Here is a 25,182-nt window from a genome sequence, read left to right as displayed (position 1 = left end):
TACCGGAAGCCCGTGATTGCAGCAGACAAATCGACCTAAGAAAAGTAATCATAGTTAAAGGCGTTCATATTTATAAAATATAATATAACGACTTTACGCGGAACGTAACTTTATGTGTGTAGTCGCCACAGGTTTGTGTTCGGAAGAGCGTTTTGTATGCTCATACCACTTCTCGCAAACTTTGCCCCCTGACAGTCGTTACATCGTGGCTTATTTTTAGTTGTGGCAAACTAAGAGTTGAGATCTAACTCATTAACTCGACTATATCAGGTCTGTCACTTCATAAAGTCTCTTAGAACAGTAAGATGCCATTGGCACAGTTTCCAGATCCATTTCAGAAGTTACCCTTAAGCAATGACACAGAGGTAAGTGATTATTGCACTACTTGAAGCCAGTAGCAACGAAGTCATTTGAAGTCATGTTAAAACGAATATTTCTTTTTTTACAATTCACTGCAAAGAATCGACAACATTTTACTCAACAACACTATCAACAACTTGACACTATGCATATTTTTTGCATGTTTATGAAGTCAGATTCAACATACGGTACAAGCTGTTGTAACGCACGGTAGCTGGTTTGCAAGTGATTATCAACTTCCAAACTGCTGTTTTGTGTAGGTTCGTGTGCAGCATAGCAATTATCTGATTAAAATGTGCCATTACTTAATGTATTAGCTGTAATTTGAGATCAATCTCGATATTTCTGTTTACTTCTATCTATTGTCTTGTGACTATCCTATGGGGACGGGTGGAAGTCGGCTGAATAGTTGGCTTGACCAGGCTTGCCCTAGTGGTAGACGTTAACAGTTTGAACTCACAAATGTAAAACTGAAACATTTTTGTATAATTTTGTAGATATTTTTTTTACTCCACCGCGTTTTTTAAGAGACATATATATATATTTCACTGATTAGGCAAAAATACTTCCCCTCCTGCGGTTCATTTAGCTGCCTGTGGCATGCTTGGAGAGGTTGTTGATGCACTGGCCTATCTGAAAACCACACAAATATGCAACGTGTGTCAAAAGATCTCTCCAGTACTCAAAAGCAGTGCAGTCGAAAATAAAGTGTCATGCGATTTTCACACATATTCAGTTCACTAGCCCAGTTGACTGAGGTGCCAGGCTGGTGTACACTCTTCCTTGCCACTAGGTGACAGCACTGCAGCTGTGTGATCTAGCCCTCTCTTGGGCATGTCTGCTGTGGTCTTTTGATGTGATAAATATGTCTAATTTAATCCTGTCAGGTCACTGACGATGCCATGGGGGAGGATGACCCTGTTGAAAGTGTAAGTGTGTGCACTACTAAGGTTGTGTGTGTATAGGTGAGTGAGTAATCTTACAAGACATTGGCTATTTGGGGTGTTAACAAGTGTGTGTGTGTGTGTGTTGCAGGAGGACTCTTCTGTAGAGATCAACATCACCAATGTGGTTAAAGAAGGCTCAGAGAAGGCTGACCAGTCACACTTTGACCTCCTCAAAGTTCTGGGACAGGGCTCCTTTGGCAAGGTGGGTAGAGAGAGAGAGAGAGAGATCGATCCACAGTATCCCATTCAACAAAAATACTTTTGCTAAGCTTTCATGCACCATCCACATTACTCTGGTATTTTCGAGCTCCTGAAACAGAGTGACAGTTGCTTGAATGAGCATGTGATTTGTGCAAATGCTCATGTGATTCATGCTGCTGGTGTGCCGCCTACTGTCTAACTGTCTAAGTAAGATTCGTTAAGAAGCTTTTAAGCGGTAAGAACTTCTTAGGAACGTTCTTAGAACGTTCTTAGAGCGCTCCTAAGAAGTTCTTAGCACTTAAGAGCTTCTTAACGAATCTGGGAAACGCGGCCCTAGCATTTAAACATGTGCTGTGTGGACTGAGAACCTTATTTACAACAAAACAATGCTTTAAAACAAAAATGGAGTAGTGTAGATGTACTGTAGTCAGAGAAAGAGAGAGAAAACAATTCAGGTGTGTGGGAAGTTACAGTGAGGTGTGTGTGTGTGTGCGTGTGTGTGTTAGGTGTTTCTGGTGAAGAAGATTACAGGTCCAGATGCAGGCCATCTCTACGCCATGAAAGTGCTGAAGAAGGCCACGCTTAAAGGTGAGTATGTGTATTTGTAAGTGCACACACACACACACACACACACACACACACACACACAAACTCATCCGAAGGACACTTGACACACAGGGAGTCCACCTAGTTGGCTAACCTGGGCCGGGTTTCCCAAAATTGTTAAGAAGCTCTTAAGTGCTAAGAACTTCTTAGGAGCGTTGTAAGAATGTTCTAAGAACGCTCCTAAGAAGTTCTTAGGACTTAAGAGCTTCTTAACGATTTTGGGAAACCCGGCCCTGAGCCCTAACCCCAGTCAGTCACGCTTGTTTGTGTCCCAGCTGTCATCCTGCTTAAGGAGTCCTGTAATTAACTATCAAATGCCTGAGGAGCAAAAACAGGCACTTTCTCAACTGTCCGAACTGTTCTTTTCAGCGCAACACAGTCAGATAATGGCCTCTACGGAAATCAATTGACAGATATCCATTGTAGTGATGGAGAACTTTAATCCCTATGTATGTTTGTATATCTGCATCATCGCAGTGAGGGATCGCGTGCGGACCAAGATGGAGAGGGATATCCTGGTGGATGTCAACCACCCCTTCATTGTCAAACTTCACTACGGTGAGTTAGCATTCAGAGGTCAAACTTCACTATGTTGTTGGAAAGGTCAGATTTCACTATTTTGAGTTGTAGAGGTCAAACTTCACTACAGTGAATTGTAGAGGTCAAACTTCACTACAGTGACTTGTAGAGGTCAAACTTCACTACGGTGAGTTAGTGGCCAGAGGTCAAACTTCACTATGTTGTTGTAGAGGTCAGATTTCACTATTTTGAGTTGTAGAGGTCAAACTTCACTACAGTGAATTGTAGAGGTCAAACTTCACTACAGTGACTTGTAGAGGTCAAACTTCACTACGGTGAGTTAGTGGCCAGAGGTCAAACTTCACTATGTTGTTGTAGAGGTCAGATTTCACTATTTTGAGTTGTAGAGGTCAAACTTCACTACAGTGACTTGTAGAGGTCAAACTTCACTACGGTGAGTTAGTGGCCAGAGGTCAAACTTCACTATGTTGTTGTAGAGGTCAGATTTCACTATTTTGAGTTGTAGAGGTCAAACTTCACTACAGTGCATTGTAGAGGTCAAACTTGACTACTGTGAGTTGTAGAGGTCAAACTTCAATATGGTGAGTTGTAGAGGTCAATGTCCACTACAATGAGTCCGAGTCACTATGGTGACTGACATCGGGTGCCTCTCAACATCTCTCCTCAATCCTCGATCCTTGAGGGGCGTTCCCACTGATCTATAACTAAGACTGGATAGACTATCCCATTGTGGCCGCCCCATCATTCTTTATGTAGATCAGTTAGGAGCGAGGGAGAATGCATAAAAGCCCAAATGAGAGGCACCCAATCACTTCTGTTCCCGAGTGCTCTACAGTACATATTCACCTTCAGAACTGAAGTGGCGCTGTGTCTGGAATAAAATAATGTTTTCATGGGCATTTCATATGATGAGACGGTCAAGCAGAAAGCATTCTGTGACTGACTGTCGTTGTGTGTGTGTGTGTGTGTGTGTGTGTGTGTGTGTGTGTGTGTGTGTGTGTGTGTGTGTGTGTGTGTGTGTGTGTGTGTGTGTGTGTGTGTAGCCTTTCAGACAGAAGGGAAGCTTTATCTGATTCTTGACTTCCTGCGAGGAGGTGACCTGTTTACCCGGTTGTCCAAAGAGGTATCAGTACTCACAAACAGTCAAAACGCTTACTTACACTCATACTTACACACTCATACAGTTGCACACTACACACGCCTACATACTTATACACTCCCACATTTACTTATGCTTACACACTCATGCACACAGTAACTTATGCTGTCTTTCACTTACACACTACACTTATACACACTTATACACTACACACACACCAACATACTCATGCAATGACCCTCACACTAATACTTGCAGTCACATAAACCAAGGTGAAAAGCCCATTTTCGTACACAACTTCACTCATGCATGTGCAGTAGATGTTTTAGGTTGGGCTTGACATTAATGGTTGCCCGGTTGCCCTAGGCAGCCAAAGTGTTACAAGTGGCAACCAGAATTGGTTGGCGTTGGCAACCAAAAGCTCATGCCTGGTGAGCTGGTGACCTCTCAAAGCTGGTGACCTCTTTTAAACGTTAACGTTGAGCCCTGTTTAAGGACACACACAGGAACTTTGTAAACATTTCCCTTTCCTTTGTGTGTCTTTATAATGTTGTTGCTTACTGTGTGTGTGTGTGTGTGTGTGTGTGTGTGTGTGTGTTTCTCTCTCTCTCTCTCTCTCTCTCTCTCTCTCTCACACACAGGTCATGTTTACTGAGGAGGATGTTAAGTTCTACCTGGCAGAGCTGGCCTTGGCACTTAATCACCTTCACACTCTTGGGATCATCTACAGGGACCTCAAACCAGAGAAGTACATACAGTACACGTGCCACACACACACACACACACACACACACACACACATAAATACAGAGCTGCTTTCTGCTTTCACAAACATGTGAACAGTGTGTTCAGTGTGTGTAATTTAAAGTGGTCTTGATGAAGCTGCTTGTGTGGTGGGTTTTAGAGCAAGCATTTTACATTCGCCATTAAATGAGCTATTATGTTGAACTAAATAAGAGTTCCCACATTTCAGTGGCTCCAAACGGCAGAGAGCTCAGACTTCACTAGTGGAATGCCGAATTCTAGTTCTATCCTGCCAAACTGCACAGATGAAATCACTTGTGAAATTAGACTTAAAACAGATGGAGACTACTTTTCAAATGAACTGGCCACACATTTACGATCAATAAACCAAACATGACCCAGTCCACCATCGATGTAGCTTACCAGCAGACACACCCACTTAAGTTAATCTGCCCTTTACCTGAGTTGGGTTTAGCCAGGTCGGAAGGCAATACCCATTTCACATTACTAAATTCCACTGGCCATGTGTGTGTGCATGTGTCTGTCTCCACAGTATTCTTTTGGATGAAGAGGGTCACATCAAATTAACAGGTGAGTAGTCTTCAAAAGCTCTTCAGAGAGCATCTCCTCTCGTAGCACTACTTGTAACTAGTCTTGCTGATCCTAGACTTACTACCTGACTATAACTGACACTTGACTGTTTAAAAACAGCACTCACTGATGTACTTATTCTTATTGTACTTTTACATTTAAATTGTCCTAGAATTGTTCTTAGAATTGCTTAAAAAAATATTTACTCTGTTGTAAGTTGCTTTGGCTAAAAAATGTCAGTCAAATATAATGTAATGTAATGTAATGTAATAGAATGCAGTAGTGTAGTAGTTTGCACCTGTTTCTCCTGCATTTGTAGGATAAGACTCTCTCTCTCTCTCTCTCTTTCTACCATGAAAGTAAGGGCGCTTTCACACCACTAGTTCGATTATTTGGTCTGCTTCTGGCAGTGAAATTGTTATTATGTAGCATATAGACTCCAGTGAGGTCCGCTTTCACACCAGAAAACGAACCAAAAATTGCCCTAATTGATTTTTCCTTAATGTTTATCTTTCGGTAGAAATCGGCGCCAATTTTGACTCACTATTTTGACCTACAGTCTATGGTTTGGACCCCAGTTCGCGTTCTCACCAGAGGGACCGCACCAGAGGTCGACTTTTGGTGCGGAGTCAAGCGGACCGAGACCTCCTCTTTTTGGAGGTCTTGGTCCGCTTGTTTTGGTGCGCACCCGAGTGCGATTAATGCTTTCACACCAACGAAAACGAACCGAACTAAGAGGTTTTGGTACGAATGGACCGTTTGGTGTGCACCAAAAGATGTTGGTGTGAAAGCACCCTAAGGCCTTTTCTCTCTCTCTTTCTCTGTTTCTTTCTCTCTCTCTCTCTCTCTGTGTGTGTAGATTTTGGCCTGAGTAAGGAGTCGGTGGACCAGGAGAATAAGGCCTACTCTTTCTGTGGGACGGTGGAGTACATGGCCCCAGAGGTGGTGAATCGCAGAGGTCACACCCACACAGCTGATTGGTGGTCCTATGGGGTCCTCATGGTAAGTGACCACACCCACACAGCTGATTGGTGGTCCTCATGGTAAGTGACCTCACCCACAGTCAGATTTGAATTCAACATGCTCAAAAGCAGAAGTAGTCTAAATCTTTTATAATGTGTTTGATAAATATCTCCAGACCAGTGAGTAATGCCTGTCAGTTCCCCCATTTATCATACACAAAAGGTGGTGTTGCGTTTCCTGAAATTCAAACATTCAAATTCATTTGAATATAAAGCATGTAAATATTTCTGTGTGTTGGCTCTGACACGACCGGTTACATATTTGCATCCATACCCATCAGCACACGTTACATGCATGTGTCCCTCTGATGCTCTTGTCATTTTGTTTCTGATGCTCTGATTGGTCCTTTATTCTAGTTTCTGATGTTCTGATTGGTCCTTTATTCTAGTTTCTGATGCTCTGATTGGTCCTTTATTCTAGTTTCTGATGTTCTGATTGGTCCTTTACTCTAGTTTCTGATGCTCTGATTGGTCCTTTATTCTAGTTTCTGATGTTCTGATTGGTCCTTTACTCTAGTTTGAGATGCTGACGGGGACATTGCCCTTCCAGGGAAAAGACCGGAAAGAGACGATGACCATGATTCTCAAGTCAGTACACACACACACACACAATCTCTCTCTCTCTTTAAAATAATTAGATGGGTAACTTTTTAAAAATATCTTTTTATTCATCAAGAACAATCAACTTACATATTTACATGAAACACATTTGTTTTGGATAACTATTTCTTGCACATACAGCATTAACTGTGTGTGTGTGTGTGTGTGTGTGTGTGTGTGTGTGTGTGTGTGTGTGTGTGTGTGTGTGTGTGTGTGTGTGTGTGTGTGTGTGTGTGTGTGTGTGTGTGTGTGTGTGTGTGTGTGTGTGTGTGTGTGTGTGTGTGTGTGTGTGTGTGTGTGTGTGTGTGTGTGTGGGTGACACACAGGGCCAAGCTCGGCATGCCACAGTTCCTGAGTGGTGAGGCCCAGTCGTTGCTGCGCCACCTCTTCAAGCGTAACCCTGGCAACCGCTTAGGTCAGTCCTTCTCATTCTAGATTTTGTGGCGATAGCGCAGCCATGTCTGGGTTAGAGTTAGACTTAAGCCAGTCATGCATTGGGTAGAGTTAGTGTGTGTGTGTGTGTTTGTGTAATGTGTTTGTGTTTGTTTAGGAGCGGGGCCCGATGGTGTTGAGGAAATTAAGAGACATGCATTCTTCTCAAACATCGACTGGAACGTACGTACAGTCCACACACACTCTCACACAGTCACAAACTCAAACACACACACACACACACACACAAGCACAAGCACACGTACACACATTACACTTCCTCACACACATTGCACTCCCCCCCCCCCCCCCCCACACACACACAGTGTTTTGACACTGCACTAGCCTACTTCTGTTTTGAGCACTTTTAGTGCACGCCACTTGCTGTTCATCTTTGCAATCATGCGCGCACACACACACACACACACAGTCACAAACTGAAACACACACACACACACAAACACACACACACAAACGAGCACACGCACACACATTACACTCCCTCACACACACTACACTCTCTCCCACACACACACACACACACACATACAGACACACACACACACACTTTAATTTTGTGCTCTTTTAGTGCATGCCGCTTGCTATTCGTCTCTGCAAGCATTTCATTAGTTTCCTTTGTGCATTCATAGCACACAGGAAGTCATGGTGAAATGTTTTTTCTTCAAAGATCGCAGGAAATCGGCAGACAAGTTGTGACCACTTTAAACTACAGTGGCTTAAAGGAGAAATCTGGTGATTTTTCACATAGATATCTTGATGTCTACCATACCATACCATGATACCATATCAACTGCTCCCTTGTATTAACCTCATAGCTGAAGAAATTTCGCAAAAGCAATGTATAAGCTGCGGCTAATAGTTGGGAAATTACGGCACCTAGCTTGGCCCAGAACACAGATAGGTGTGAGATCACACTGTCAATCAATGAGCACAACCCAGAGGAGCGCTCAGTGGGCCCAAAAGTCCCTCTATCAGGGCCACATGCCGTGGCAGATCACACAGTTAGCCGAATGGAAACTTATCCTGTGGCCTACAACTGCACCTTCATCTGCAGAGATGGATGCGCACATCCATAGTATGTTGTAACAGGTGCCAGAAAAAACGACAAAATGTCGGAGATAGAAGGTGGTGGTCTGCACATAGTATTCCCCCATAGTGGTCCCCCATAGTATTTTTGGGGGGCTTTTATGCCTTTAATTGGACAGGACAGTAGAGAGAGAGACAGGAAGCGAGTGGGATGGAGAGTTGGGGTGGGATCCGGAAAGGACCACGGGGCGGGAATCGAATCCGGGTCGCGGGCGTGCAGTGCAGGTGCCCCAGCCAGTCGCGCCACGGCTGGGGCTTATTAGTGTATATTTAACGTTTTGATCGTAACACAATCAGGCAAATAGGAAAATAGGAATAGGTGTTATCCCCAACACTCATCAACACTGGGTAGTTTATGAGTAATGTATATTCATACACACACTCAAACACATGTGTATACACACACACGGACTCACACACACATGCACTCTCACACACGCACAAACAGACACAGACACACACACACTCTCAAATATGCATACTCACACACAATCACAATCACTCCCAGTTCTGTCTCTGTGTGCATGGTGGTGCTCCCTCTAGTGGCCAAATGCTCCGTTGCATTCCTCACTGCCGTTGCACCAGAGTGGGCCTTGTAGGCACTACATACACAACTAACTGTCATGGTAGTTCAAAATTCACACAGAAATGTTATTCGTGTGTGTGTGTGTGTGTGTGTGTGTGTGTGTGTGTGTGTGTGTGTGTGTGTGTGTGTGTGTGTGTCTGTGCGCAGAAACTGATCCGTAGAGAACTCCCACCTCCCTTCAAGCCGGCCTCCGGGAGAAGAGATGACACGTTTTACTTCGACAAGGAGTACACTGCCAGGACCCCACGTGGTCAGTGTGTGTGTGTGTGTGTGTGTGTGTTTGTCTACCATCTGTGTGAAATGTGTGTGTGAATATCACCTGTATGTGATAAAAAAGGATCGTTCTACCACACACTGTTGACTTTTACTCACTTTTATTCAGAACGAATACTTGTATGTGATGTCTATCTCTGTGTGTATGTGGAGCCTGGGTGTGTGCATGTTCACACGTGTGTGTGTGTGTGTGTGTGTGATGGGTGTGTGTGATGGGTGTGTATGCGCGTGTGTGTGTGTGTGTGTGTGTGATGGGTGTGTATGCGTGTGTGTGTGTGTATGATCATGTGCCTGTGTATGCATATGTGTATATTGTTTTTGTGTGTGTATGTGCATCTGTGTCTGTGCGCACACATATTAGTAATGTGTGTGTGTGTGTGTGTGTGTGTGTGTGTGTGTTCCCAGACTCTCCTGGTGTACCCCCCAGTGCAAACGCGCATCAGCTCTTTAGGGGTTTCAGCTTTGTGGCCATTACTGAGGAGGAGGAGGAATGCCAACCCCCCACCACACAGGTTAGCACACTTACGCACACACACACACACACTCACACACATGCATACACATACGTCCACACACACACACACACACACACACACACACACACACACATACACTCTCATACACACTTCTGAAGAGGAGGAATGTCAACCCCCCACCACACAGGTTAGCACACTCACGCAGACACACACACACTCACGCACACACTCACATACACATATATACACATGCACACACACACACACACACACACACACACACACACACACACACACACACACACACACACACACACACACACACACACACACACACACACACACACACACACACACACTCACTCTCTCTCATACACACTTCTGAAGAGGAGGAATACCAACCCCCTACCACACAGGTTAGCACACTCACTCACGCACACACACACATGCGCGCATGCGCACACACACTCACACACATGCATACACATACGTATGTATTCAATTGAATATAAAATGTGGATGTGTGTTGACACATTATCTTCCTTTCTTTTGTCGTGTGTGTTTGTGTGTTTGTGTTTTTGTGTGTGTGTTTACAGCCTTTCCCCCCTGTGAGTAATGCGCGTAACGCGCGCCAGTTCTCCGACGTGTACGAGCTGAAGGAGGACATCGGAGAGGGATCCTACTCCGTCTGCAAGCGTTGCATACAGCGCAGCACCGGAGCTGAATACGCCGTCAAGGTTACCCATGCATTCCATAATAATCACAGCATTACCTCACATTGACATTAGCATGCAACGGCACAGACTACGACGTCAAGGTCCCTGTGTATCCCATGATAATCACACCATTGCTTCACATTTACCTTAGCATGCAATGGCACAGACTACGTTGTCATAGTTCCTGTGTATCCCATAATAATCACAAAATTGCCTTACATTTATGTTACCATGCAACGGCACAGACTACGCCATCCAGATCACTGCACGTTAGCCCAGTATGCCGTCCAGGTCCCTGTATTTTAACCTTGTTCATTTTATGATCACACAGACCTCACTCTAACCCTAACATTACGTCTTCCAGGTGTTTGGTCGAACATCAAACATAACCCAACTATACAGCAGGGAATCCTGTAATCTGTACAGCAGGGACGATTAAGTCACAGAAGTCACAGAATGCACATTTTGGTTGTACTGTGGTTGATATTTTTTGACATGGGCAATGGCCTGCTAGCCTGGTTTCTAGAGCCACTACTTTGCTTAACTTAGTGAAGAGAGTCTGGCTCTCATGGCTGGCAAACATTTCCGGGCATAACTGCCACAGACTTCATTGGTCCAGCCTAACCAATTACATTAGTCAGGGAATTTTAATGTTACTTCCTACTTGGCCAATTTACAAACTGATAATAAACTGCTTTAGCAGTCAGGAAATATGTGAGCCTGTTTTTGCTATGCATGAATTTACACATTCACTGCAATATTCTTATATTTGCTGTTGCAAATATGCATTACCAGACTAGTATCTTACTAAGAGGAGACTCTAGGTGGGTGTGTCCAGGCTGTGGTCTGCAGTTATGTGACTTGTTGTTGTTTGTTTTCCTGTGACTATTTGTTTACAGATCATCAACAAGTCCAAGAGAGACCCAGCTGAGGAGGTGGACATCCTGCTCCGCTACGGCCAGCACCCCAACATCCTCACACTCAAAGACGTAAGAGTCCACACACACACACACACACACACACACACACACACATACGCACTCCAGCACTCCAACATCCTCACACTCAAAGACGTACGAGTCCACACACACACACATACACACACACACACACACTCCAGCACCCCATCATCCTCACACTCAAAGACGTAAGAGTCCACACACACACACACACACACACACACACACACACACGCACACACTCCAGCACCCCAACATCCTCACACTCAAAGACGTAAAGAGTCCACACACACACACACACACTCCAGGACTCCAACACTCCAACATCCAGCACACCACAGTCATGCTCAAAAAGTCAGCCTTACACTAGTCTACCCGGTCACTGAACGTGTGTGTGTGTGTGTGTGTGTGTGTGTGTTTGTGTGTGTAGGTGTATGATGATGGGCGGTCAGTCTACCTGGTCACTGAACTGATGAAAGGGGGGGAGCTGCTGGATAAGATCTTGCGTCAGAAGTTCTTCAGTGAGCGTGAGGCTAGCGCCGTGCTACACACCATCACTAGAACCGTGGACTACCTGCACTCACAGGGGGTAAGTACTCACTAGAACCATAGTACCTGCACTCACAGGGGGTAAGTACTCAGTAGAACCATAGAGTACCTGCACTCACGGGGGTACGTTTTTGCTAGACCTGTAGAGTATCTGCATACATAGGGGGGTGAGCAGGGATGTACTGGATGCTAAACGCAAGTAAACAAGGTTTATCCATCTCTGAAATTTCAGAATTAGAGCTTAACCATCTCTCAGAAGAGTTTATTCATCAATTGCAACTTTTAACATAAAAAAAAATCACTCTGTGTTATCCACATTCACAAAATGTACACTCATGAACACTCTGGAAACCATTTAATACCACTGTGTGTGTGTGTGTGTGTGTGTGTGTGTGTGTGTGTGTGTGTGTGTGTGTGTGTGTGTGTGTGTGTGTGTGTGTGTGTGTGTGTGTGTGTGTGTGTGTGTGTGTGTGTGTGTGTGTGTGTGTGTGTGTGTGTGTGTGTGTGTGTACATGTACAGGTGGTCCACAGGGACCTGAAGCCCTCCAACCTCCTGTATGTGGACTCCTCTGGTGACCCCTCATCCGTGCGCCTGTGTGACTTTGGCTTCGCCAAGCAGCTGCGGGCTGACAACGGCCTCCTCATGACGCCCTGCTATACCGCCAACTTCGTCGCTCCCGAGGTCTTTCTCTCTCTCTCTCTCTCCATTTTTCTCTCCATCTTTCTCTCATCTCTTTTTATCTCTCTATCATTGTGCATCATACATCACTTATTGTCTGTCAGACAGACCAGTTTAGTGTGTGTTCATTGGGTGTGTCTTTGCCTGCTATTTGCAGACGGAGTGTATGTATGTCTGATCATAGCTACTAATATTGTGTGTGTGTGTGTGTGTGTGTGTGTGTGTGTGTGTGTGCATGTGCGTGTGTGTGTGTGTGTGTGTGTGTGTGTGTGTGTGTGTGTGTGTGTGTGTGTGTGTGTGTGTGTGTGTGTGTGTGTGTGTGTGTGTGTGTGTGTGTGTGTGTGTGTAGGTCCTGAAGAAACAGGGCTATGATGCTGCGTGTGATATCTGGAGTCTGGGTGTTCTCCTCTACACCATGCTGACAGGGTATGCTGTCATTTTCTCTCTCTATGTCTCCCTCTCACTGTCTCTCTCTCTCTACCATCTCTCCCTCTATTCTGTCTCTCCATCTCTCCTTTTCACTGTCTCTCTCTCTCGCCACCATCTCTCCCTCTATTTTGTCTCTCCATCTCTCCTTCTAACTGTCTCTATCACTCTCCCTCTATTTCCGTCTCTCCCTCTCACTGTCTCCATCTAATCTATCTCTCCATCTCTCCCTCTTCTCTATATCTGTCTCTCCCTCTCACTCTCTCCATCTCTCCCTCTCCTCTATCTCCATCTCTCCCTTTCACTGTCTCTCTCCCTCTAATCTATCTCTCCATCTCTCCCTCTCACGGTCCCTCCATCTCTCCCTCTCCTTGATCTGTCTCTCTGTCTCACTGAGCGTAAGCTAGGGCTTTGACTTTTGGCCAAAAATCATATTCGAAGTTCGTTTGGTTATAAATATCAAACTTCGAATGTATTCGAATATTTGTTAATAATATTTTGACCATTATTTTTATGCTATTGGAAAAACACGCAGCATTCATTAAGCTGAATTTCCTTTTCCTGCTCTCCCTCCGTCTCTCTGTCACTCATGCGTCTGTGTCTCTCTCTCTCACAAACATACACACACACACGTACACAGCCCCTCCACTCCGTGCTGACCGCGTCTGTCTCCATGAAAACACTGGAAGCTTGATTGCACCGACATAACGCTGTTCAGGTGGAGGCACTATGCATACAACTTTACCAAACAGTATAGCCTAAGTAGCCAAACTCATTCTCCATGGCCCGCTTTCTCTCGTCCTCCCTCATGCGCGCTCAATGGACACCCGTCCCTCCCTCGACATGCATCCTAAACATTCACAATCGTGAACGCAATGACGCATAGAAGACAACAAGCTAAATTATCCGGTTAGCATGATTAGCATGCTGCACAGATTAAAACTCTTGCATTCAAGTTGATTGACCATCTCAATACCAATGTCTTCCAACTCCAAGACTTAAAAGGGCCTGTCCCAATGAGGAAGTTACTATTAGCTTACCTTGAAACTTACACACACGTGGGGAAACTGAATAGGCTAGTCAAACCACTTGCTAACATCACCTACAGGAGCCCAGATGAGTAAGCCTAATAGCCTTTCTAATGAGCTCATGATTCACGACTTTACCAGATGTGAGAAAGCCGCTGAATCTGAAAACAACGTTTGCATGCAAACACATGTACAAAAAAATAATGCTCATAACAGATTCGAATATTAAGAGCTGCCTAAAATTCGTTCGAATATCATATATTTTTCAAAAATTCGAATTATATTCGAATAACGAAGTTCGGAGTCAAAGCCCTAGCGTAAGCATGTCGGTGAGTGTAAGACTGTAACAGAGTGTGTAAGCGTTTTGCAGAGAGCATAAACGTGTGCACAAGAGCACAAAGCTAGGTCTCTTTCTTCTTCTGTTTGTCTCATAGCTTCACTCCATTTGCTAACGGGCCTGATGACACTCCAGAGGACATCCTAACTCGTATTGGCTCCGGAAAGTTCTCCCTGACTGGTGGATACTGGAACTCCGTCTCTGCAGAGGCCAAGGTGAGAGGGCGTTGCTTTATTTTTAACGGGAACACTTTATTTTAGGGAACACACGTCAACCATAAATACTTCACCAATGTTTGTTCATGTGAATGCTCAACAAGGTCTGTATTAAGCGTCATTGCACATGTATTAGGTCTTTTATTAGTTCTGTCTCGATCTAAGGTTACTGGTATATAGTATGGGTTGAAATGAAGAGTTTACAGACTCCTAATACACAGTCTGAATGGCCCAATCCCAAAGTCTGGACTCACAGACTTGGCTGCGCATTATTGCCAAATTTGTAAGGGCTTAAGGCTGTCCCAATGTTGCACAAAAAGGGCGTGAGGGTTTGAGTACACACTTCCCGAGCCCCTTGCATTAGTGCAGACTTCACTAAAGGGAATTACCCACAGTTCAAAGCGTTCACTGTGAAGACACTAGGGAAATCCGGAAATTGCTACACAACAGTTTGACAACAGCATTACCAGAAATTGGTAAACAACAGCATGACACGTGCATGGTGCAAGTGTCAGCAACATCTTTGTTATCAAACGTCGCCAAGGTAACATGTGATCTCGTGAAGTTCTGTCCCAATCCCATTTACACCTATCTGAGCCCTTGTGGCCTCACACACTTACTCACTTAGCACCTGAGATCAATTAAGTCGGTGAGTCTTTAGTCCTTAGTCCTCAGGGCTCACTTTGGGATTCAGCTGATATGTGACTAGAGTGACTGAATAGTACCATATTAAGACAATATGTTGGAAGGTTTAGCATTCTATTTTGATCCATACTATATATCAGCAACCTTCGATTAAGACCAACTTGTTGCTTAATAGGGATTTAGCAAGAATAACTACCCACTTCTGTAAGATTCTGTGTAGTGATGCTTAGTACAGACCTTATTGACTACTACCACTACCACATACACATTAATATAATCTATATGTGTATCACGTGCCCCCTAAAGTAAAGTATTAGCGCTTTAACCTGTATGTTAGTGATGATGCTTAACCGGGTCACTGCTGCTGGTGTTAATATTTGGTTGCTGTGTGATTGTGTGTGTGGCGTCTCCAGGACCTGGTCTCTAAGATGCTGCACGTGGACCCTGGCCAGCGCTTAACAGCCGCTCAGGTCATGCGCCACCCCTGGATCGTCCACAAGGACCGCTTACCTCAGTTCCAACTACAGCGACAAGACGCTCCCAATCTGGTCAAGGTACAGTATCTCAAATACACATTCGTTCTCTCTCTCTCTCTCTCTCTCTCTCTCTCACATTCACTCACACTCTCACACACACACATACACACACACACACACACACACACACACACACACACACACACACACACACACACACTCCTAGCTTTATATGGAGACTATCGTTAAGGTTTTCATGGTTAAAGGAGTGCTCCAGCCTTTTTCAGCCTGGGTGCTGTTGTCAGATGTCTTTGAGTATAGTCGTTAGGGGGGGCGGGCATTGGTGTAGCATTGAGATGGCTCTCATGGTTCTTCTCTTCCTCCCCACCCCCCCCTTCTCTCTCTGTTAGGGTGCGATGGCTGCCACCTACTCGGCTCTCAGCCGCCATACGTCTCCTGCTCTGGAGCCCGTGGGTCGCTCTACGCTGGCGCAACGCCGCGGGGTGAAGAAGCTGCCCTCCACCGCCGTCTGACCTCAGAGTCACCTCTGCTTTACCTCAACTTGACCCCTCAGATGACCTCAAGATGACCTTTGGATAACCTTTGGGAAACTTTCTTCAGACATCTTCCAGACCACCACTGCCAAGTATGGTAATGAAACAGATCTGTGTGCAGATGAGGACTATTAATGACATGTTTAAGATGACAGAGAGATGGACTTTGGATACACTGTGTTTAGTTTTTGAATGTTTCTATTTCATTCTGCCATGCTGTAGAACATTGTGCCTACAGTCATATCAATTTATACTGCCTCCTTGACCAAGTACAAACACTGAATCTGTGCCTAAACACCTTCTATTATGCAGCTAATGCCAGAGTGTGACTCCCACACAAGTTGACCTTAACAGCTACTGAGTTGAAGATTAATAGTCAGTTAATAAAGTTAAATGGTGAACAGATGGGAAAGGTTCAAGCTAGTCTGCCTAGCATACTAACCTGACTGAGGATTTCTGGAGCTCTCTGTCATATCAAGGAGGGGAAAAAACATTCCTTGGGTTAGCATGGCTAGGTTTAGTATAGCCAGATTTATGCTTAGCATAGCTAGGGTTGGTGTAAGAATTAGCATGGAGCGCTCCGATAGCATATTGCTGATAACATGTAAAACAGTGAAAACATAGCTATAGTTTTGGTTATATCGAATGATTTCCAAGCTTACTCATCTTTCTGATTCCTGAAATCACAGCACAGACCTGATTTGGTTTGTCATCATTGTGTTCTTCGATCTGGTCAATATAGCTTAGCTACAAATATTAAACGTACACAGGAGAGTCAACCAATTAGACACTCAACCAATTATGTAGTCATATCCATAATCTTAGATAGATGCTGTTAACAGTATTGTTACATTTCCGTTGTGGCCTTACCAACTCTGACCACAGAACTGAAGAGAGATTCTTCAGTGCTGTGCAGGGGAGTGTCTTATGTGTTTATAGCCACTCTCATGCTGAAGTCTTCAGCTTTCTACACATTACCCAAACAGACTGTATGAGAGAATGGTATAACCTGGACTTTCTCTGCGACTTTCCAAAAATTAGCCCATGCGTGACAGTTGCGTTTTCAAGCTGTGCGCCCTGCGAGTCCCAACAATATCAGTCAGTATACTCAAATGTCCCAGTTTTCAATTTCATTTTTGTACTTAATGTGCAGTTTTCAGCCCTTACCTAGATGTTTCTCATGTTCTCCTTCACTCATAGCTACCTACCCCAATCGAAAAAATGGACAATCCAACTTTTTTTCTGTATGTGTCAAGCAGTCAGTGTATAATTGTCAAGTGCTGTATGCTATGGCGCTCCTTAATTCTGGTCAATTTGGCCGTCATCATGCCAGAGAAAGGTGGCCATTTCTCACTGCCCAGTAGGCTTACTCTTCCTTTTTTTAGCGTGATATCTGGCAACATAAATTCTGCGTTGATATAAAACATCAGATAAGACCGCCATAAGTTCTATTACACCTGCGTAATTGTGTTTAGCAGCGTTGTTATTAAGAATCTTCAGACATTGTGTGTCTGTATGTCAAAATCGCTTTGGTCCCCTTTTATAGCATGACCTAATAGGATCCGACTGTCTTGTTGCATTCAGTGTTATCTGTTTACACTGAGTCTGCTTCTATGTCCTTCTATTACGTCATTCCAATTGAAAACAATGTAATTACACTGTTTTTATCGCTTATGTTTGCTCGCATCGCATCCTGTTAGGACAAGCTGTTAAACGGTGACCCCTGCCAGCCAATGGTTCAGTTTTCTCTTGGATTAAGAAACTCAAATGTTGTAAAGGGAACCAGACTAGTTAATTCATCAATAGCTCCATAGGAAACACTGGTGATCTGGAAGGCCTTCCTGTCTGCACCATGGAGGTATTATATAGGACTGGAGAGGGAGAATGTACCGCCCCAATTCATTTCAATGGCCCGCACTAGGCCTGATCTTGACCACAACCATCTTTTTCCAAAATGGCGTTTCACAGGCCTCATTTCCGGCACCAATTAGCCAATTAAGGATTGATGGTTTGGGAGCGTACCTATGTTCCCCGGGTTCTATGTTCCCCACTTTGTATGGGACTGGGGAACATAGGACCCTTTTTTCTTAAATTTTAAAAAGGGTCCTACTGTATGTTCTCTGGTTTTCCCAAAAAGGGTCCTATGCTCTTTGTATGTATTGCGACCGGGGAACATAGGATCCTTTTGGGGAAAACTGGGGAACATAGGACCCGGGGAACATAGGGATGACCCCGGTGGTTTAGCTAGCAGTTTTCTGCTGGGAGGATCAGCCAGTCTACACAGATGACATATTTTGCGGCCATTGGAAATGTGTCACTTAATTGGCTTGTTAGTGAAAATGGGGCCAGAAAAATATTAAAAAATAACTGCAGTGACCAGAACTATTACACTGCAGGTTTTCTGAAGTACAGTACAGTAATATATTTTGTGCCCAAAATATTGCTTTTGTGTAGTAAAGTGCAACACAGTTTTGTACAGTTTTTTCATGTCCAGAAATTTGCATTTGCTGCAGTTTTGACACTTGAAGTAGTGCAGTCATTTTTGTAAGGGTGGTGGCCATATATCTTGCACATATATCTTGGCCTCCCCATTCACTTGTATAAGAAAATAGTTGCCCGATAACTGCCCAAAGTGTGTTTCCAATATGGCCGCTGAGTGTTGGGACTTGCTTATAAGGACTTTGCTGAAACTAACCCTGTAAATGCTGGGATGTAAATGCTCTGGGATGCTGAAGCTAACCCTCCAAATTCTGACCCCCTGCTCTGAATCCAGCCTCAGCACTCCTGAGATTGACCCTGCTGTTTATGAATGCCATCTACCTTGTCTCAGAGATGCACTGGTGGAGGAGTAGAATTGATTTCCCCGATGTTTGAAAAGTTGTTAGTTCCTCAAATTGCACATTTCCCTGAACTCATTTATAAGTCGTAAAGACAGAATGACATAGGACTGTATCGGGCTAAAGCAATGCCAGGTCTACCATGAACTTTTTTGCACTTAGCTTTGACAATCAGTCTTCTCAAACAACAGGAGCAACAATCTACCAAGTGAAAGTTTAAAAGTGATATGTTGGATTTTTTTGTATTAAACGTATGTGGGCTCTGTTGCCAAGATATCCACTAAAGTTAGCAAGCTAATTAATTAGCCTAGGATCATATTCTCTTGTAATACCTCTGTGTACCTTAAGAGGCACTGTATTAAATATAAAGAAGTCAATGGATGGGAGCTGTAATGGTGCGTTCAAGGAAACTCAAATTCTACCCACACCCCTTTAAGGAATATTTTAGGATTCTATACACACACTCCTTTCAGGAATATTTCTACACACAACCCTTTAAGGAATATTTTAGGATTTCCTATATGTTATTAATAGTGTTTTAATTCTACACACAACACCCATTAACCTAAGTAATATTTTATGTAATTACGTAGTTACGAGTATTTGAAGTCTAACTATTTACCAGATTATGTAAGGATGCAGTCTTTCCAAGTGAGATATGCTCATAGGTTATACAGTAGTCGTCTTCGCTTTGGGGACTGGGATTATTTTAGGCTGGGTGAAACCTGCCTGAACTTCTGGCGAATTTGGATTTCGCCTGACAACTCAGGCTGGAAACCTGCATATCTATCTCCTCTGTTCCCTGCCAGAACCTTTGGCTCCAATCAGAAACAAACTTATCCAAAAGACGCACTGGATCGTTGGTCTGATTGGTTGAAGGACTATCCAAGCGTACAGAGTCATTTGAACGATGCCCATTGATCACGCCTCTTGTGCAGTAGAAACAAAGCGCAGCGTTCCCCATACTAATGTTCAATCTAAAAGATTGAGTTTAGTATGGTGATAGCCAGACTAGGATTATCTGATATTAAATGCTTGAAATGATTATATATGTATGCAAAGTGTCAATATGCTATAGAGGTGTTCAAAAAGGCTTTGTAAGACATGGTAGCACAATTTTGATGTTCCCTGATCTGGTGAAATGGATATTCTGCGGCATTTCAGATGGCTGGATTCTAAAGCCTGGTTTTCTGCCTGTGTTGCGTGTGTGTGTGTGTGTGTGTGTGTGTGTGTGTGTGTGTGTGTGTGTGTGTGTGTGTGTGTGTGTGTGCGTGTGTGCGTGTGTGCGTGTGTGCGTGTGTGCGTGTGTGCGTGTGTGTGTGTGTGTGTGTGTGTGTGTGTGTGTGTGTGTGAAGAGAAGAGAAGAGAAGGGGAGTCATATGCTCCTACCGTAGGGTGACCAGACATCCTGGTTTCAGGGGACAGTCCCCGTTTATGGTTGCCTTTCCCCGAGAAAATACAGAAAAACTACCTATGTCCCCGTTTTTTGAAGATGAAACTTGTATGTATTTCAAAATTTTGAATCAGCTGAAAGTGTCCCCGTTTTTTCCACATTTTTGGGATTATGTCCCCGGTTTTTGGTCTCGGACATCTGGTCACCTTAACCCACTCAGGACTTATGTTAACAGTTTAGGGTGTTAGCTTCATGTTCTGCAGTACATGTATGCAAAGTCAGTGATGTGGGATGTGTTGTGAATGTTACTGGTTGCCTTTGCTCTTGGTTATTCCGGCTCTAAACCATCTCATACATCTCTCTCTACGTTCTTCTGGAATGCTGTGAATGCCAGAACAGGGCAGGGCCCTCTTGAACATTACGCAGACTGTGCATTATACCACACATAGGCAGCGTTATTTTAAACACTCCAATCACCCGTTGAACGTGCACTTGATATATCTAGATATAGCTTCAAAGAGATTTATTTGCTTTTATACCTTTGGGAAAATTGCTGGTGTTTATGTGGGATATTGCTTTTGGTGATTATGGACTGTTTGGAGAAGTCTACAGTATATGGATTCCGAATATATTCTGTAACTTTTTTTAATCTTCTTTTTATAATCTATATTTTAACAATTGAACATGATTATAATTCTTTGTCACATGGCTTTAATGATCAACCATTTTCAAAAATGTGAATGTTTTTTTTAACATACATAAACCAGAGCAGAATCATTGCAAGCAGTACAACCCCTCATGCAGATAGAATAGGAAGAACCTTTGTCACAGTGTCCTGTAGGTTCTCTCCCCTTTCCATCTCAGAGCTTACAGCATGGACTCCATATGTTGCCTATTCTATTCCAGAATCCTATAGGTCTGGTCCATTAATGGGGTTCAAACCAAAGATTTGTGACGAGATGAGCTTCAACGTTCTAAAAACCTTGCAACTGCCACTAGACATGTTGAATGCTTTGCGATGGCTTGCAACGACGTGCAACATTTAATTGACACCGCTGCAACTCCTGCAATGGTTTCGTCTCGTTGCGGATCTTTGGTGTGAATTGGGCTTTACGGTTATCAGTGCTGCTGCCCCTAAAACCCACTCATTGGGCCGGGGACTGGGCAGGGTCCTCCAGCATCAGGTCAACATGCTGTCCCAACTCAGGAGTTGGGTTTAGCTCTACAGATGCAGAATATGGGCTAGAATCTGTGTGTTCTGTGTTTGTGTATGTGTGTAAGGGTTTCAACTTTCCCTGAACACTGTCAAGAAAGAAATACAGTATATCGTACTTACCTACCTGTTTTATTTCTTGTATCAGAAAAATACGTACATAAAGGGATGATGGTTTGAACAATGGGATATTTTAGTTCACTGCTTATCCAAGACCAGTTGTTAAATCCATTTTTTTCCCTAAAAAATGTATTGCTGTCTCTTCTGCTGTGTATCTATTATGTGTCAATGATTAAGTCAATAAAAATATTTTTTCTACTTATACAATTCCTGACTACAGTTTACGGTGTGTACTTCACTGTTGAGCACAAGTGAAGTGTAAGTGAAGTGTATAGTCACTTACAAAGTGACTATATTACTATATTACATTGCGTTACATTTGACTGACTCTTTTTAACCAAAGCGACTTACATGGTAAACATTTTAAGCTTTTTAAAGCGATTCCAACAACAATTCTAGGAAAATGTAAGAAAGATAGTGTGCAGTAAGAATGAAGAAAAATAGAAAGTGACAAAAAATAGTGCCAATCAAAAAGGTAGAGTGCAGTAGGATTAAGTGCATCAATGAGTGCAGCGGTCCAGAGGGAGAATGCGGCTGGGAATGACTGCCTCTTTCTTGTCCCTGTCAAGGTTGCCATGGTCCTGGAGACCTTAACAGGCACAAACATATATAAAACAGATAGTAAGTATACCTACACATTGGGCGCGTTCCAAACGGAAGGCATCTGCTCTGTTGGCTCCCTGCGGCGTTTCATCTCCATCAAACTCCTGCTGATGTTTTACCAGTCTGCAAACACTGATCTACTTTACAGGAAAGGGCAGAGCAGGCTGTATTTCCTGGGGAGGCTGGGGTCATGTAACATCTGCAGCAGACTCCTGTTGATGTTTTACCAGTCTGTCATGGCCAGTGTTCTCACTCTTAGAAAAAAAAAAAAAAAAGGTTCCATACTTTCTATAATTAAGGCACCCAAAATGGTTCCATTTCCATTCTTATCGTAAGTCCTCAAAATATGGTCGAGATGGTATTTATAGCCGGGCCTCAGATAATAGCCGGGGGCGTGCCGTGGTCCAGTCAGACACATGAAGGTCAGCCCCATCAAACCACAAGCACTAGAAGACATTGTTTACATTCAATGAGATGGAAGAGCTGGTTGTTTGAATGCTGTTGTCAATGAAAAGCCGTCCTACACCATGGGTCTCCAACACATCCCTCTAAAACTACCAGTCGCTTGCTGCCCCCCTCTGAGCTTGCCAGAGGCTGAAGAAGTATACTACCATTTAAACACAAGCTGCGAGGCATTTCAGCCCACATGCTGCAGAATTTCTTTTTTGTATCCTTCCCAAAATCTGTGTCTTCACACAACCCTGTTGCGCAGGTCTACGGACAATTATCTCGACCTTGTGGCTTGGTTTTCACTCAGACATACAGTACAGCATCAACTGTGAGACCTTATATAAAGAGATGTCTGCCTCTCCTAATGATCATGAATTAATTTAGGCACAGGTGGACTCCAGTCAAGTTGTAGAAGCAACTTAAGGACCGTTGATAGAAGTAGGATGCACCAGAGCTCAACCGCAAGTGGCATAGTAAAGATTCTGAATATTTATGTAAATGGAATATTTCAGCCTTTTTTTTTTTTTACAAACTTACAAAACACTCCAAACACCTGCTTTTTTTGTGGAGTGTTGGGAGTATTGTGTGTAGATTGAGAAATTTAATTGAATCAATTTTTTAGATGAGTCTGAAACATAGGCTAACAAAATGTTGAAAACTTAAAAGGGTCTGAATACTTTCCGGTTGCCCTGTATATTCCACATCACAAATGATTAAACACCTTTTACATATGACGACAAGCAATGATCTAATGCCTCAATGTTTTGGGGGAGGGACAATTCAACAGAGCAACTGTATTGGCCTAATGCATTTTGACTGACATGACAATTGAATGGAAAAACAGCAGACAGTTGTACAGCAACTGCATGGCTGTAGCCTACTAGGCGTAATTAATGGTGACGTTTTAATTTATTATCGAAGATTCTGAGACCTCGCATAATATATATAGTCTCTCCAATAGAGTGTCTGTATCTCTGCTTTTCAGAATTTCTACCTGAAACTTATTAGACCTCGCACAATAGATTGGTCAGTTAGGCGCGCGACGCAGAGAGGGGGGGAGAGATGGAGAAAGAGGGGGATTTACTTTCATCCAAACAGACCAGCGCTGAATCACTGCAATGATGCTGTGGCTTGTCCTACCGGCCTGAGACCACAATAGGCTACAAGACACAAAACGACCCGCTAATGCGCTGACCATATGCTTTCAGGGTCCTGCATGCGCTTGCATTAGCGTCCTAACAACAGAGGAAGAATTTTTGATCCAGAAACTGAGATTTTGACGTGGGAATCTGCCAGACTACGCAGGCATGACTGATACCACGGAAGTCCGCGCAGTCCCAGGTATGGCTTGGAAAACGCAATTGTTTCGCTTGGGTAGCCTACCACCCTAACCGTGAGATCGCTTAATGCCCTTCAGGTTGTAGGTTTGGATGTGAAGTGCTTTTGGCAGCGTATTCATTATTTGTCTGCATTGCCGGTAAAATGATTATCATGCAGAAACATGTGCATAGATCTCCCTGCTAAAGCTATCAATGTAGCCTCATGCCTACAGCTCACTAGGACACTGCAGATCACAGCCAGCATTATGGGCTAGCATACAATGGCATGTATCCACAATATAGGTTTGTGTTGGTTTAATCAATTTAGACATTTATCTGTAGGTTATGTCTAGCAGAAGCCTACTCTTGAAGGTTAGCCATCTCCGTTAATGTTCATAGCCTATGTAGTCCATTATCAATGACAACTCAGCAGACTAACATCAGTGTCCCCGAGTCATCAGGGCTCTGTTATGATCCAAAGAGGCGTTACTGGATGAAACTGACCTGAAATGTTTGGAGCCTAATACTGAAGTCGCCCCCCCCCCCTGCCCAACCCCCCATGTTTGTCCTAGTTAAGATAGGCATGTTATTAAACTACATTAATAGCAAGTGTATTGTTCCCTACGCTTTGTTTATCCAAGGTTTGTAGATGGTACGGTAGCATAGTGTTGATTAAGTAAAAGGGTAGGCTACGTCAATTTTCAGATCAACTTTGCGTCCCTTACGCATCGGCTTGGCACAGGTTACGGACATTATTGATCCAGCCCTCGGAAAATTACAGAGTCATCTTTGACCGGGTGATGCTCTCTCTCTCTCTCTCTCTCTCTCTCTCTCTCTCTCTCTCTCTCTCTCTCTCTCTCTCTCTCAGTCCCTCTCTCTGTCATGTCTCTTTGGGTCACTCTCTCACGCACACTAATTTCTTCTCTCGGTCGATCTCTCACACGCACACACAAATGCTGATTTTCTTCTTCTTCATCATCTCTTTTTCCCTCCCTAAAATAATAGCCTAACGTTATTAGCACATCATACAGAATCAGTCTATTGTACAACAGCTTAAAATGCACTGCATTACAGTAGAA

The 25,182-nt window shown here is 43.7% G+C and overlaps 1 protein-coding gene across 1 annotated transcript; it reads left to right on the top strand.

Moving 5' to 3' along the window:
- Nucleotides 1-9: 9 nt before the first annotated feature.
- On the top strand, nt 10-21,938 carry LOC134080618 (ribosomal protein S6 kinase alpha-3-like). The gene is made up of 22 exons (XM_062537142.1): nt 10-365; nt 1,248-1,289; nt 1,396-1,509; nt 2,015-2,096; nt 2,592-2,672; nt 3,698-3,777; nt 4,395-4,501; nt 5,051-5,088; nt 5,948-6,090; nt 6,628-6,698; nt 7,037-7,125; nt 7,261-7,325; nt 8,983-9,085; nt 9,514-9,620; nt 10,181-10,321; nt 11,200-11,289; nt 11,690-11,848; nt 12,329-12,490; nt 12,837-12,913; nt 14,376-14,493; nt 15,552-15,692; nt 16,025-21,938. The coding sequence occupies exons 1-22, from the start codon at nt 306-308 to the stop codon at nt 16,145-16,147; spliced, it is 2,193 nt and encodes a 730-aa protein (XP_062393126.1). The 5' UTR covers nt 10-305; the 3' UTR covers nt 16,148-21,938.
- The last annotated feature ends 3,244 nt before the right edge of the window (nt 21,939-25,182 follow it).

Source organism: Sardina pilchardus, chromosome 5 (genome assembly GCF_963854185.1).
Source record: "Sardina pilchardus chromosome 5, fSarPil1.1, whole genome shotgun sequence".
Classification (NCBI taxonomy): Eukaryota; Metazoa; Chordata; class Actinopteri; order Clupeiformes; family Clupeidae; genus Sardina; species Sardina pilchardus.
The sequence above is the reverse complement of the archived record's forward strand: the minus strand, read 5'-3'. Positions and strand labels throughout refer to the sequence as shown.

Coding starts and splice junctions, on each gene's coding strand:
- LOC134080618 (XM_062537142.1), top strand. CDS start 306: ATGCCATTGGCACAGTTTCCAGATCCATTTCAGAAGTTACCCTTAAGC. Junction 6,091..6,627: donor GGTCCTATGGGGTCCTCATG/GTAAGTGACCAC, acceptor CCTTTACTCTAG/TTTGAGATGCTGACGGGGAC. Junction 11,849..12,328: donor ACTACCTGCACTCACAGGGG/GTAAGTACTCAC, acceptor GTACATGTACAG/GTGGTCCACAGGGACCTGAA.